A 15448-nucleotide genomic window follows, 5' to 3' on the forward strand; every position below is an offset into this window, starting at 1 on the left:
CTGGGGCCCAAGAAAGGCACTAAGTTGGTCTGGGTGAGAAGGGTCAGGAAGCAGTATTGGTTCCCCCGGTGTCTGGGGCCCCAAGTCTAGGGATGGCGCAGGTCCCAAACTGGGAGTAGTGAACAGCGGGGGAGATGGAAGGGTGAATGTGGCTTGGGGAGTCAAGGCGCGGAGGGCTGCGCTTTAGACTTATCCCAAGAGGCCTGAGGATAGGAGTGCTGGATTAGTCTTTTTTTAAAAAATTAATTAATAAGCCACTACGGCATATTTTTATTTTATGTGTATGAATGTTATGCCTGCAGTGCCTACAGAGAACAGAGGTGGGCATCGGATCTCTTGGCCTGAACAGTTGTTATCCTATCATGTGGGTGCTGAGATTCGAACCTGGGTCTTCTGTAAGATCAGCCAGTGCTCTTAACTGTGGAGCCATCTCTCCAGCTTCCCCACTCCTCCTTTTTAAAAAACACTTCAGTTTTTTACTTTTGATAATAGTTTTTTATTTTGTGTTACTTGTACTTGATATATGCAGTACAGCTTGGGTCAGCATGCTTGTCTTTATAGTGCTTTTATTCTTGTCAGGGGAGGTACATAATAAATATTTTTAGAATTAAGCAAGGTTATTTCAAAAGGTGAAAGTATGAAGAAAATAAAACAGTAGTGAGCCAGAGAGTGATAGTGTATTATTGCACAAGTCTTTATGATTTTGTGTGCTGAATGCCTGTAGCTTGGGATCATCCATGGCAGGAGTATTGACACCAAAGAAATCATCCAGTGCTACAAACCTAGTTTCTTTCCCCTGGGATAGCCATTTAAATGGTAATCAGCACACTACTGAGTAAAGAGGTCTAACAGAGAGAAGGGAACTGGAAGAAAAACTCCTGGTGACTGCGCACTGCTCTGTGCCATATGCTTAATTTATGTGATTTGTCACCTGTTAGAAATCGTATTACACTTATCTCCATTTTTTTTTTTTTTTTTTGAGAAGACCAAAGCTCAGAGACGTTGAGTTTAGGATACATAAGAAACTAGGATATTTGATTTGAACCATTTCTGTCTGACTTTAAAGCCCTTACTTTTTCCTATAATACCATATTACTAATAAGCATTGATAACTTTTTGTTTTTAATGGGGTCTCTTTAGGACAACTTTAAACTCCTGATCTTCCATTTCCGGGTGCTGGGATCATAGGCATGTGTCTCCACACCCAGCTTGTGTTCTGCTGATTTCAACTGAGGATGAATATAACTTTCATTGAACCTTTACCTTTCGCTCAACATGGAAATTCAGACTGTCTTCTTCCTGTGAGCTTAGCACACAGTGTAGTTGTTTAAATCTTAGAGTTTTTGAGTCCATAGCTTGTCAGAACTACTAATTTATTACTTTGTGGAAAAGAAACAACTGTATGGATAGTCTTTTGTTTGCTTAAAACAAGGTTTTATACACTGCCTCTGTTCTGTTATCCCTTTTGGACCCCGTGTAGCTCAACTGTATATATAAAAGCATTCTTTTTTATTTCTCCTCCCTGACGAACTTGTCTTTGTCTTTTTCTTTTTATTAGCTAAAATCCATACTTAAAATATATATATACATATGTATATATATGCATAACTTACATGAAAAAGCCACAACTGTTTGAGATACATACATAAAAATAAGTATTTTCTGGGGAACTGAGGAATGGGGTTGTTTGTCTTTTTTTTGGAGGGGGTTCTTCTTTTTGAGATGGGGTCTCCCTGTAGCCCCAGCTGCCTGGAATTCACTATGTTGACCAGGCTGGCCTTGAACTCACAGAGCTCATCCTCCTGCCTCTGCCTCCTGAGTGCTGGGATTAAAGGAGTGCACCACCACGCCCAGTGGGGTTGTATGCCTTATGAGAGGCATAAAACCAATAGCCAGGATTAATCAGATTTAATTTAAATAATTCTGGATGATTCAAGCCCCATAACACTGACCAGTGAGAAATGATAGCTTGTCTGTTTTTTTGTAAGAGGTCTAGCTGGCATAATGCTACATGTGAGGAGGTACTTCAGTTTAAAAGGAAAAACATGGCCGGGCGTGGTGGTGGCCGGGCGTGGTGGCGCACGCCTTTAATCCCAGCACTCGGGAGGCCAGGCACGCGGATCTCTGGGAGTTCAAAGCCAGCCTGGTCTACATAGTGAGTTCCAGGACAGCTGGGGCTACAGGGAGACCCTGTTTCAAAAAAGACAAAAAAGACAAAAAAAAGGAAAAGCTTATATATGTGTGTATGTATTTGTGCATATATGTTAGTGGTACATGTACACATGGAAGCCAGAGGCCAATGTTGCATATCTTCTCAATTGCTCCTCATCTTATTTTTTTGAGATAGGGTTTCTCACTGAACTTGGAGCTGTGCTGATTTGGCCAGACTAGTTGACTAGTGAGCTCCAGGAATCCTCATATCTGCCTCCCTATGACTAAGATTATAGGTGTGCACTGCAGCACCAGCTTTTATGTAGGCGCTTGGGATTGAACATGTCTGAAAGCACTTCATTGACTGAGTCCTCTCTCGCCTCTTTAAGTTTGTTTTACACACTGCTTTGCACATAGCTAGGCAAGTGCTTCACCATTGCACTACTCTCCTAGAACTGCTTTTTATTTTTATTTACTTTATTTACTTTAATTAATTAATTAATTAATTTAAATTTTTTGTCTTTTTGAGATAGAGTTTCCCTGTAGCCCTAGCTGACCTGGAACTCACTAGGTAGACCAGGCTGCTTTGAATTCACAGAGCTCCTCCTGCCTCTGCCTCCAGAGTGCTGGAATTAAAGGCATGCACCACCAGCCCACCACACCTGCCCAGACTTTTTTTTTTTTTTTTTTTTTTTTTTTTTTTTTTTTTTTTTTTTGAATTTTTTTTTTTTTTTTTTTTTTTTTTTGTTGTTGTTGTCTTTTTGAGACAGGGTCTCCCTGTAGCCCCAGCTGTCCTGGAACTCACTATGTAGACCAGACTGGCTTTGAACTCACAGAGATCTGCCTGCCTCTGCCTACCAAGTGCTGGGATTAAAGGTGTGCACCAGCACGCCTGGCCCCAGAACTGTTTTTTGACATATAGAAAAGACTTTTTTAAGGGTTACTCTGTGATGTTTCAAAACATGTATACATTGTATAATATTTAAATCAGATTAGCTTATTTCTTTAAACATTTATCATTTCTTTATGGTAAAATAGTCACAATCTTGTATTATTATTATTATTATCATTATTATTATTGACAAGTTCTTACTATGTAGCCCCTAGCTGGCTTGGACCTCATTATGTAGACCAGGCTAGCCTTGAACTCACAGAGATCTGTGCTGGGATTAAAAGCATGTGTCCCCACAGCTGGCTGACAGAGGTATTTTAAAATGATGGTAAAACATTAATGTTTCTAATCTGGAAGAGTGAAGCAAAGTCTGTTCTGCTTAGTAACAAAAGCCGCATTCTTATATTTGTGCCAATTAACCTAGTGTCGTTGGTTAATCTTAAAAGTTGCCAAAGCACATTAGTTCTCTATTTTTTTCTCTATCTGTGTTCCATATGAATCATAAGCCTCTTGTCTTTATAGCTCCACTGGTGTATATGTTGAGAGTCTTCTGTTCAATAATTTCTACTAGCTTTCTTTCTTTTTTCCTCTTCTTCCCTTCCCATCTTCCTTCCTTCGTTGAGGGACTAGGGACCAAACCCAGGGTTTCCTGCATGCTAGGGAAGCTCTCCATCACTGAATTACATGCTCACCCCTACCTTGACAACTTCTTTTTTTCGTTTTGGTCTTTTTGAGTCAGGGTCTCCCTGTAGCCCCAGCTGGCCTGGAACTCAGTATGTAGACCAGGCTGGCCTGGAACTCACAGAGATCCACCTGTCTCTGCCTGTCAAGTGCTAGGATTAAAGGTGTGTGCCATCACACCTGGCCATCGACTTCTTAATGTAAGTAAACTGTCGGAAATAATAAACGATAATTATTATGCAAAAGTACAAAGATGCTCAGGCCTGAGCAAAATGAATGGAGGGGTCTGAAACAGAAAGATTTTATTTGCTTCTTAAATATAGATCAGGCTCTTTCCTGAGAACTGTACATGGTCTTCCCACCTAAGTAAGAAAAGAACATTTGCCGGGCATGGTGGTCCACGCCTTTAATCCCAGCACTTGGGAGGCAGAGGCAGAGGCAGAGGCAGAGGCAGGTGGATCTCTGTGAGTTCGAAGCCAGCCTGGTCTACATAGTGAGTTCCAGGTCAGCTGGGGCTACAGGGAATCACTGTCTCAAAAAGACCGAAAAAAAAAAAAAAGAACATTCAAGTATGGTGTAAACTACTCAGAAAATATGTTTTTGTTTTTTTTTTTTCTACCTTAGCTCTCTCTTTATCAAGCATTAGTATATAACAAACTTCCCTTGTGTTCTTTCTGTTTTGGAACTTCAGTGTAGTGGATATTGAGATCTTCTGAGGCATAGCATCTTAGATGGCAATAATAATCTTCAGTTGCATTAACCTTGCCATTCAGTATTAAACCATTTGCTGAGAAGGTCACCTTGACGCAAAGTATTGTTCTGTCCTCTAAGAGAATAATATAGTTTATTCGTGTGTGTGTGTGTGTGTGTGTGTGTGTGTGTGTGTGTGTGGTATATTTTGTTTCTTTGTATAGAGATCAGAGGTTGACATCATATGTCTTCCTTGATCACTTCTGCGTCTTATTTTTTTTCTTAAAAAACATTTAGTTTCACTTTAAAAATTGTGTGTGTGTGTGTGTGTGTGTGTGTGTGTGTGTGTGTGTGTGCGCGTGTGTGTACATCCATTCCCATGCCATGGTGCATGTATCATGTGGCGGTCAGAGGACAACAGAGTCCAGAAGAGGATGTTGGATCCCTCAGAACTGGAGTTATAGTGATTTGTTAGCCACCTGATGGGAATGCTGGGAACTGAACTTGGATCCTTTGCAAGAGCAATGTGCTCTTAACCACTGAGCCATCTCTCCAGCCTCTGCACCTTATTTTTTGAGGCAGTCTCTCTTGATTAGGCTAGGCTGGTTGGCTAATGAACTTCAGGGATCATGCTGTGGGATGGGAGATGTGGGTGTTGGGGATCCAAACTCAGGTCTTCATACTTGAGTGGTAGACACTTTTACCTACTTGAGTCATATCCCCAGCTCCAACATGGTTTATTTTGAGCTAAATATGAGTGACCATGGCCCAGAAACATGGATTTTAAGTTATGCTGAATAACACGTTTCAACATGGAAGTGGTTACATGTTAAGATTAAAGATTCTATGGAGTCAATAGATGGATTAGAATGTTGTGACTGTGGAGAGTTGGACTGTTGTAGATGAAGAGTCTAAATTATCTTAGGCCATCTTTAGTCTCCTTAATATCTATCTGCCACCCACCTCTGTACCTGAGCTAACATCTTTTCTGCTATTAGATGAAACTTTTGGGTATATTAATTTAGTAATAGACTATTAGCTTCCATCAAAGCTGTGAATATATCTGGTCTCTGATAAAACTTGTGAGTTCTTGTTTATACTTGAGGATTACAATTCTGCAAAGCTAAGGATGTTATCAGTTAACGTACAAAATTTATAGTAGAGTCTTCCTCTTTGCTGTAATATATATATATACTTGATGTTTCCTACCACTGTTTTGGAAAATGCCTTGATTTGTGATGTGCTTTTTATCTGTTACTATAGAAGTTTATGTAACTGCTTATCTATTGGAATATGTAACTCAAGGCAACCTGAATCCATGTTTCCAGGCTGTGGTCATTCATACTTAGCTCAAAGTAAATTATCTCTTACTCCCTATGAGGGGAGAGTTGTTTTCCTTTGATAAAGGCTTGATGTTATTATAATCTGGTACAGACGTTTTTCACCTTTGTGATCAGCACATTTGAGATTTGTTTGGCCTCACTAAATTCTATTGAGATAGAATTTTATTGAGATACAGTTCTATACTCAATTTTTAACCTGTTTTCCTGCCGAAAACCATGTGGTTTTTGTTTTAACTCTTAGTGGTTAGTGAAAAGCAACATAACACTTTACTATCTATCATAATTATAATAGGCCAGTTCATTATTTAGAAATAAAAGTATACTTTGTGTCAGCAGACATAGGGTGTGGTGTCCAGGGAGTATCCCACCCTATTCTTGTCACAGCTGCACAGATGGTTGGCACAGGCACAGCTTACATGGCCCTAACACCCAAATGTAAACAAGATCTCAACTTATCAAAGACCGGATGCTCTCACAGTGTTATCCATTAGGAAGTCTTTCATGCCTCTCATTTCAAGTTTTGTAAGTACATTAGACACGGTAACGGCTTTACCTTCTGAGGAAAAGGAGCAGAGGCTAAGACATTAAAAACCTAGTATGAACCATTTTCTTCAAGTAGCCCGCCTGTCAGGAGTGGAAGAAAGATAGTTGGTGACATAGTCGGTACAAGAGTTTCCCTTTGGTAAAACTCATACATCAGTTTAAGGAAGGCAGTTATCATTGGAAATTCTAAAACCAATTTGGATGGGTATTAACCCCCCGCCCCATTTTCTTCCTTTGGACTCATTCTGTAGTCCTCCTGCCTTAGCTTACTGGAATTACAGGTGTGCACTAGCATGCCTGTCTGAAACTTTCTTTTTAAAACATTAAAAAAATTATTATTATTACTACCAGTGTGTGTGTGTGTGTGTGTGTGTGTGTGTGTGTGTGCGTGCCATTGTGCATATGTGAAGGTCAGAGGACAACTTGAAGGAGTCAGTTCTCCTTCCACCATGAAGGCTCTAGAGAGGAAATTTGGATCGTCAGACTTGACAGCAAGCCCCTTTACCCACTAAAGAGAGGAGAAGGGGGGTGGGGGCATGTGTGGAAGATGATTTTGTGAAGTTGTTTCTCTCCTTCCACCTTAACATGGGTTCCAGGGACCAAACTCAGGTTACCAAGCTTGTATGGCGAGTGCTTTTACCCACTAAGCCATCTCACTGGCTCTGAAAACATTCTTAAAATGATGCTTTGCCAAATTTATAGCAACTCCTATAGTATATAAATATTGTAATAATTACATATCTACTTGCATTTGTTTTATAAAAATTCAAGTTATAATCATAATTCTATTGAATCACACTGAAGATTAGGCCAGTTAAATGTTTACGCTTGTTCCATGATTTTTAAACTTGAACCATAAAGAGTTTAAGTAATTTGCAGAGTAATTGGCAAAGTCAGGATTGCCACGTAACTCTTCTAATTCCATATCTCTTAACTCTAATGTTACTTCCTGACTAATTAGGGTTTTTTTTTCTTTTTAATAAAAAATTTTATCCAAGTCACCATTTGTGGTGGTTTGAATGAGAATCCCCCCTTCCCCACTAGGTATTTGAATACTCTCCAACTGGTGGAGCTGTTTGGGGAGTTTTAGGAGGTGCAGCTTTGCTAGAGGAAGAATGTCACTGGGGCTATATGAGTTACTCTGCCAACATTAGTTATACTGGGATAAACAGCCTGACTTTTAACTTTAGTTTTTAAGAGTGGGCCCTACTGGGCACCCTTTAATCCCAGCATGTGGAGGAGAGGCAGGCAGATCTCTGTAAGATCCAGGCCAGCCTAGTCTACAAAGCAAATTCCAGGCTAACTGGGGATACAGGGAGGCCCTGTTTCAAAAAAATCCATAAACCAAAAACAATAACAAAAAGAGTGGGCCTGGGGCTGGAGAGATGACTCGGTGGTTAAGAGCACTGACTGCTCTTGGAGAGGACCTGGGTTCAATTCCCAGCATCCACATGGCAGCTAAGAACTATCTGTAACTCCAGTTCCAGGGGATCTGATGCCCTCTTCTGACCTCTGCATGTGTTTCATGACATGGGTGCACCAAGCCTGGCTGAGACTGTTGGTTTCTTTTGTTGGAGAATGATGTCCAAAACCAAGATCTTGGGGCTGGGTACTACTGGAGGAATTTTCTACCTCTGTCAGTTATATACGGTGTATCTGTGTCTTTGTGTCGTTTATAACCATAAGACTATAAGGTTAATACCTGGAGTACTGAATGAAAAACTGATCTGAGTAGGGATCTTGTTCTAGCTTGTTTCTCCATTGCTGTGACAAAATACTCTGACTACTACCAACTTGGGGAGGAAAGGGTTTATTTAGCTTACATATCCCAGGTCACACTTCATCAGGGAGCCCAAGGTAGGAACTCAGGGTAAGAACCTGGAGGCAGGAGCTGGAGCACAGGCCATGGAGGAATGCTGCTTACTGGTTTGCTCCCCTGGCCCCTGCTCAGCCTGCTTTCTTATGCAACACAGGCCCGCCTGCCTAGGGGTGGCACCACCCACACTGGGCTGGGCCCTCCCACCTCACTCAACAATCAAGAAGATGCCCCACAGACATGGCCACAGGCCAGTCCTATGGGGGCAATTCCCCAATTGAGGCTCCCTCAACCCAGGTGTGTCAAGTTGACACTAAAGCTATGCAGCACAGATCCTTTTCTGATTCATCTCTGAAACACAGTTTCTATGATAAGGCATCTTTTAAAAAATTACTTATTTTTTATTTTATATGTATGAGTGTTATGCCTGCATGTATGTAAGTAGACCCGTGTCATGCAGTGCCGTCGGAGGACAGAAGAGGGCATTGGATCCCCTGGAACTGGAGTTACAGATGGTTGTTAACTGCCATGTGGGTGCTGGGATTCAAATTCAGGCCTTCTGCAAGAACAGCCTGTGCTCTTATCTACTGAGCCATCTCGCCAACCTGTGGTGACGCACTTTTAAAATAATGGCTTCATCTAGCTAGTCATTTAGTTGTTTATTCTGTAAGCTGCTTTTTGAATATTATGGCTTAGACTGTCTATTTCATCACTGAGTTACAATTACAAGAATTACTTAAAATAGATGGTTATTTTAGTCAGGAGATTTAGTTTCAATTCTAGTCTTTCAAGAATATGTTTTTAGAAGTTTGTTTTGCATATTACTACTTTCAGAAATGCCTTCACCATTCACCTTAGAGTCTAAGGACTTAGAATTTTACTGTTTATGAAGGCATAGGCAAAGAGAAACTAAATATTATTGCTGTGAAATTTAAAATATTTTAATATAGATGTTATCTACATAATTTGGATGTTAACACAACATTCAGCTTTCCATCATAAGTATATTCCTTAAATTAGCTCATAAATTTCTTATGAATTGGGTGGTTTCTGTGCATTTTTCTTTCCTTTTCATTAACTATTAAACTATAGTCCCAAGTTAGAAAAGGACTGTTTACAGACTGGGGAGATAACTCAGTCAATAAAATGCTTGTTGCAAGCATAAGGACCTGAGTTTACATCACAGAACCGATGTAAAACTGAACTACATAGTAGTGCTGCAGAGGTAGAGACAGAAGGGTCCTTGGACTTGTTGACCAGCTTGTCTAGCCAATGGTGAACTTGAGGCCAATGAGAGACTGCCTCAAAGGAGGTGGGTGGTGATTCTGAGGATGACGCCTGAGGTTGTCCTTGGAACACTACACACACAGGTACATATGTGCACATTCATTCCCCTCCCAGCAAATGACATGTATAAAAAATGAAAAGGAGGCTTTAAAATTGCTTTATTAGTTGAATATAAGAAAGTAATGCTAGAAATAAGGTAATTTCTTTCCATTTCAGTAAATCTTTTTAAATTTTTATTAATTTAATTTTGTTGTTTTTGGTCTTTGTGAGACAGGCTTTCCCAGTATCCCCAGTTGGTCTGGAACTTGGTATGTAGACCAGGCTGGCTTCAGTCTCACAGAGATCTGCCTTCCTTTGCCTCCAGAGGCCATCATGTGTGCTACCATGCCTGGCTTTCATTTTTCAGAAAAGATTTATTTAGTTTTATTTTATGTGTTTTGAGTGTTGGTTTGTCTGTATATATGTGCATCACATATGTGCCTTGTGCTTATGGAGCCTGGAAGACTGGGTTAGAACTCTTGGAACTGGAGTTACAGATGGTGTGAGCCTCTGTGTGAGTGGTAGGAACTGAACCTAGATCCTCTATAAGACTGCCAGTGCTCATAACCCCTGAGCCATCTCTCTCTCTAGCCCCTGCTTCAGTAAACCTTGTTAAAGTCAGTCTTTGGTGCTGTATTTACCTCAAATCTTGATTTTTGGGTTGCCTTTCAATTCCTGCCACTACTGTCTTCCCCTCCACTAAAAATTAGAGAAGGAACAACTAGAGTGAACAACTTGTTCATGTGGCGAGAATGCCAAAGGGCTGTTGACACCGGGAGCCTTACAAAGCTTTTCCTTGATTCCCTTATATTCTAATTTCTATTAAATTCCTCTTACAATCATTGCTTTTCAAGCCCAGGAAATAGCAGTAACAATCATCTGGTTGATGGATTTTCTTTCTTCCACAGACTCATCTGAAAACTATATTCAGACAAAGACTTTTGAGGGCTTTTCTGCATTACATCTTGCTGCAAGTCAAGGACATTGGAAGATTGCACAGATTCTTCTGGAAGCTGGGGCAGATCCTAATGCAACTACTTTAGAAGAAAACACGCCCTTGTTTGTAGGTGATGTATGCTTGTTTTCGGTACAGATGTATGTTTTTATTATTTATTTTTTGTTAGAGAAATGTTATAGAATGTGTCTTTGTCAAATATTGTACTACCATTTCTTTGATTCTGAAACTGAAAAGCTATTTTTAAAGGTTTCAGTCTTGTTTTCTACCCATCAGTGGTGGTAGTGTTTAGGACTAGATGTTTGTTGCAAAATGTGTTCTGCATTGTAGTCACCCTGTTCTCAATGAGGTTCTGAAGATCAGGCAGAGCTTGAATTGCAGCAATAGCTATGAGGTTATCTGTGAAAGGTTAATGCTTGCTTTTTGTGTATTAAGAAGGTTTTTTGGAAGAAATCATCCACTAATCCCATGATGCCAGTTAATTTGTTGCCTGTATGGATCATTTTTCAGATTTCTTCAGTTAGAGACTTTTTAAGTTCCTTAAGGAACACAGCCACATTTTAAGTGACACTCTTCTAGTAGCATCCCCCTCTTTATTTGCTTGTGTTTACCCTTTTGTTTTTTAGGGACATTTTTGTCTCATAAAATTGAGTGAAACATGAGAAAATTAAGAGAATAAAGCCTTCAAATAGAATTGGTATATCTAGACTCCAGTTTTGGCCCTGCCACATATAATTTGTGTGATTATTTACTTGCTGTATGCTTCCATTTTCTCATAAGATGAGAGTCATTGTCCTGTATCTACCTGGTTTTTGTTATTTGGGTGAGAATAAAATGAAATATTCATGGAAGTACTTTTTTCTTTGTGAATGTAATTTATTAAGAGAAATGATGTGTTGTAAAGTTGAGAGTTCTAAGACGTATGCATGCATGTGCTTGTGTGCATATGTGTGTGTACATGAGCCTGTGTCCATGTGAGGAGGATGGAGGAGGATGCTGGATGTCTTGCTCTGTCATTCTCTGCCTTATTCCCTTGTAGAGACATGGTATCTCACTAAACTTTGATCCTCCTATCTCTACCCCCCACAGTCCTGGGGTTATAGGTACATGACTATGTCCAGAATTTTATGTGGGTGCTGGGGATTTGAACTTAGGTCCTGTGTTTACATAGCAAGCACTCTTATCCACTGAGTCATCTCTCCAACCTCCTTTCTAAAAAATTGTATTATTATTTTGGGGCTGGAGAGATGGCACAGCACTTAAGAGCTGACTGCTCTTGCAGAGGACCCAGGTTTGATTCCCAGCACCCACATGGTGGCTACGAACTGTCCTTAACTCCAGTTCCAGGGGAACCTGACACCCCCTTCTGACCTCCGCAGCATTGCATGACATGGGTGCACTCACACACATGCAGGCAATAATATACTCATACACATAAAAATAATAAAACATTAAAAAAAATTGTATTATTGGGCCAGCCGTAGTGGTGCACACCTTTAATCCCAGCACTCGGGAGGCAGAGGCAGGCGGATCTCTGTGAGTTCAAGGCCAGCCTGGTCTACATAGTGAGTTCCAGGACAGCTGGGGCTACAGGGAGACCCTGTCTCAAAAAGACCAAAAAAATTGTATTATTATTTTAATTTTTTTTTATGTGTATGAGTGTATTACCTGGATGTGTATGAGTGCATCCGTGTTCTGCAGTGCCCATGGAGGTCAGAAGAGGGTGTTGGATTCCCCTTTTACAAATGGTTGTTAGCTACCATGTGGGTGCTGGGAATCAAACCTAGGTCCTCTGCAAGAGCTGCCAGTGCTCTTAACCACTGATTCATCTCTCTAGCTCCTCTAACCCCAAGTTTTAATGATTTTTTTGATGATCAATGGGGCTACAACATCATTCCAAATTTTATCTTGCTGCTTGATTTTTGAGACGGGGGTCTCACTATATAGGTCTAGTCTGCCAGCCTTGAATTGGTGGTGATCTTCCTTCTTCTGCCTTCCAAGGACTTTGATTATAGACATGTGCCACCATGTCTAACTTTTCTGCCTGGTTTTAGTTAACCTTTCTTCTCCTTAACTCTACCCCTGCTAGCCACTGATCTATTGTCATTCTCATATTTCACTTTCTACAGAATGCCATGGATATGTGGAATAAGGTACGGTGGAGTCTTTGAGACTACTTTTTTTTTTTTTTTTGGTCTTTTTGAGACGGCATCTCCCTGTAGTCCCAGCTGACCTGAACTCACTATGTAGACCAGGCTGGCCTTGAATTCACAAAGATCCGCCTTCCTCTGCCTCCCAAGTGCTGGGACTAAAGGTGTGCACCACCACGCCAAGACTACTTTTTATAAAAAAAATCTAGCATAATACTTTTGGCGTTCATCTATATTCTTGCGTGTACCAATAATCTATCCCCTTTTATTGATGAATATTTTATTATATAGATATACCATAGTTTATTTATTTGAAGCTTTCATTGTTTGGTAAATGTGATGGATTGAATGAGAATGTTCCCCATAGGCTCCAAGTATTTGGACATTTTGTCTCCAGTTGGTGATGCTGTTTTTGGGAGGTCTTAGAAGGTGTGGCTATGCTGGAGGAAATGTCACTGAGGGTGGGCTTAGAGAGTTCTTAAACCTTGCTGGATCTTGAGTTGCCCTTTTGTTTCCTGTGCCTGCGTAATAATGTGAGAGCTTAGTTTCCGCTCCTCCTCCAGCCACCTCTGCTGCCATGCCTCCCCGCCATGATGGACTGCCTCTGCCCTTTTGGAACCCTAAGCTAAATAAACTCTTCTTTTTCTAAGTTCCCTGGTCATGGTGTTTATTATCAAAGTAACAGAAAAGTAACTAGTACAGTAAATAAATCAGTTACACACATTTGCGGACATGTTTCTGTGAATATGTTTAATTTTTCTTAGCTTAGTACTTATGATTGCTTAGGTAGGCTAAGTATGTTTAACTCTGAAAAATAAGTTGGAAAGTTTTTGAAAGTGCTCTGCTATTTTCCATGAATATTTGAGAGTTTCAGGTACCTCATAGTCTTGTTAGCACTTGATACTGCTATCTCTTCTCTATCGCATCATTTTTGTAGGGTTTTAGTGATGTCTCGTTTTAGTTTTAATTTGCATTTTTCTAATTGCCAGTGATAGTAGTTTTTCGTGATTATTTGTTCTTTCTGTTTCTCTCCTTAGATTTATGGAAATATCCAATTCTTGTAGTTTCACTTAGATTTTGTTCTCTTACCATTTTGCTTGAGAGTTTTATTCCTTTCTTTATATTTTTCCATGTTTAATTTTTTCTTAAACCCTTTTGAGTTTAATTAAGCTTGCCTTTGACTTTGAATACTTAAGTGTGGACTTCCTAAAGTAATTTAAAGTTCTCTTACATAACTACCATACCAGTGATCAAAAGCAGGAAACTAATGTTGGAAAAGTACTGTTATTTAATTTCCAAACTTTATTCTATCTTTCAAATTGATCTACTAATGTTCTTTATAATGAAAGAAAAAGGTTGGTCCAGGAGCTTTGTTAACATTTACATTGTCATGACTCTTTAGCTTCCTTTAATTTTGAACAGATTTTCAGTCTTCGTTGATTTTAACTTTAAAAAGAATTATTTTTATTACTTTTTTTGTCTGGCATGAGTGCGCGCATGCGTGCGTGTGTGCGCTTTGTATGTGCAGATGCCTGCCAAGGTCAGAAGTGGGCATTGAATTCCCTGGACCTGGAGTTACAGAGTCATGACCCTCCTGACAGGAACTGAACTCAGGTCCCTCTGGAAGAGCAGCAAGTACTCATAACTTCTGAGCCATCTCTCCAGCCCCTGATTTAAACATTTGTGAAGAGTTTAGCTCATTCACTTTGTAAAATGTCTTTTAATTTGGGTTTTTCTGATGTTTATTCTTTGGATCTCTAGGTTGCATATGCTTTCACTAAGCTATACCCAGCCTCAGCTTGCTTCTTGTAAAGGTTTACGGTTTGCATGTCTATCAGCAATATCACAGGTGTGGCATGATGTCTTAGCACAACCTAGACATGAAGAATTTGGGTCATTACTTGTAATGTTAATTTGTGAAAGTGTTTTGAATATGTTACAAGAACTGTAGTGTAATATGGTTTGAGTTTCCTAAAACAGTGATTGCTTTTTTAATACCAAACTTTTCTTTTACCTGCACATCTTCATTTAACTCACTTTGAATATCCTGTACAACAGAGTGAATGTTTATTGATATCCAACTATGCATAAACTATTTTAGTTGCTCTCTCCCATATAGAGTAGTCTTCCATATAGAGTAGTAAACAGTAAATTAAGTGCTATAAAAGAAATAGAAAGTAAAGGCCTGGAGTGGTGGTGCATGCCTTTAATCTGAAGCACTTGGGAGGCAGAGGAAGGTGGATCTCTGAATTTGAGGCTAGACTGAGCTACATAGTGAATTCTAGGACACCTGGGACTGTAGGGGGTCTCTGTCTCAGAATACCAAAAAACAAAACAAAAAACAAACAAACAAAAAAAACCATAGAAAGTAAACTTGATGTGGTACTCATAACTATAATCCTAGCACTTGGGAGGCAGAAGGATGAGCACAACTAAAAGGGCCAGCCTGTGCTACATGGCACGTTCCAGGTCAACCTGTGCTACAGAGTGAGACTCTTGCAAAAACAAAAACTCCCAAAGAAATAGAAATTTAAGATTTCAAAATAGGGAAAAGTTTGTATCCTTGAATAATAGAAGACCCCAGGTGCAGAGTACTTTAATAGTAACAGTAATATTTATTGAGAAGAAATTGAATACCAAGAAATTGAATACCTGTGTTGGGTGTTTTTCATTAATTAGATCAGTTACTCTTCACTATGATTCTGTGATTTATACTGTTACTCTCACTTTTGCAGATAAGGAAACTAAAGATTGGATTAAGAACAGAACTCTATTTGAATCTTAATCTTATTTTTATTCACAAATAGGACTTTTTATTTGTCATTATTAAAATCTGAATTTTTAGCTGGGTGAGGTAGTGTATGCCTTTAATCCCAGCATCAGGAGGCAGAGGCAGGTGGA

General features: G+C 39.7%; 1 protein-coding gene across 4 annotated transcripts in view; it reads left to right on the plus strand.

The window, feature by feature from the left end:
- Asb3 (ankyrin repeat and SOCS box containing 3) overlaps window positions 1–15448 on the plus strand; it is a 148027-nt gene that overhangs the window by 32751 nt on the left and 99828 nt on the right. For all 4 annotated transcript variants that reach the window (XM_017795581.2, XM_008823021.3, XM_029558623.1 and 1 more), the window contains one exon: window positions 10351–10509. In XM_017795581.2, coding sequence (XP_017651070.1) covers window positions 10351–10509 — 159 coding nt within the window. The remainder of the gene's footprint in view (window positions 1–10350; window positions 10510–15448) is intronic.

This window comes from Nannospalax galili, unplaced genomic scaffold, assembly GCF_000622305.1.
Source record: "Nannospalax galili isolate Female #2095 unplaced genomic scaffold, S.galili_v1.0 scaffold286, whole genome shotgun sequence".
NCBI lineage: Eukaryota > Metazoa > Chordata > Mammalia > Rodentia > Spalacidae > Nannospalax > Nannospalax galili.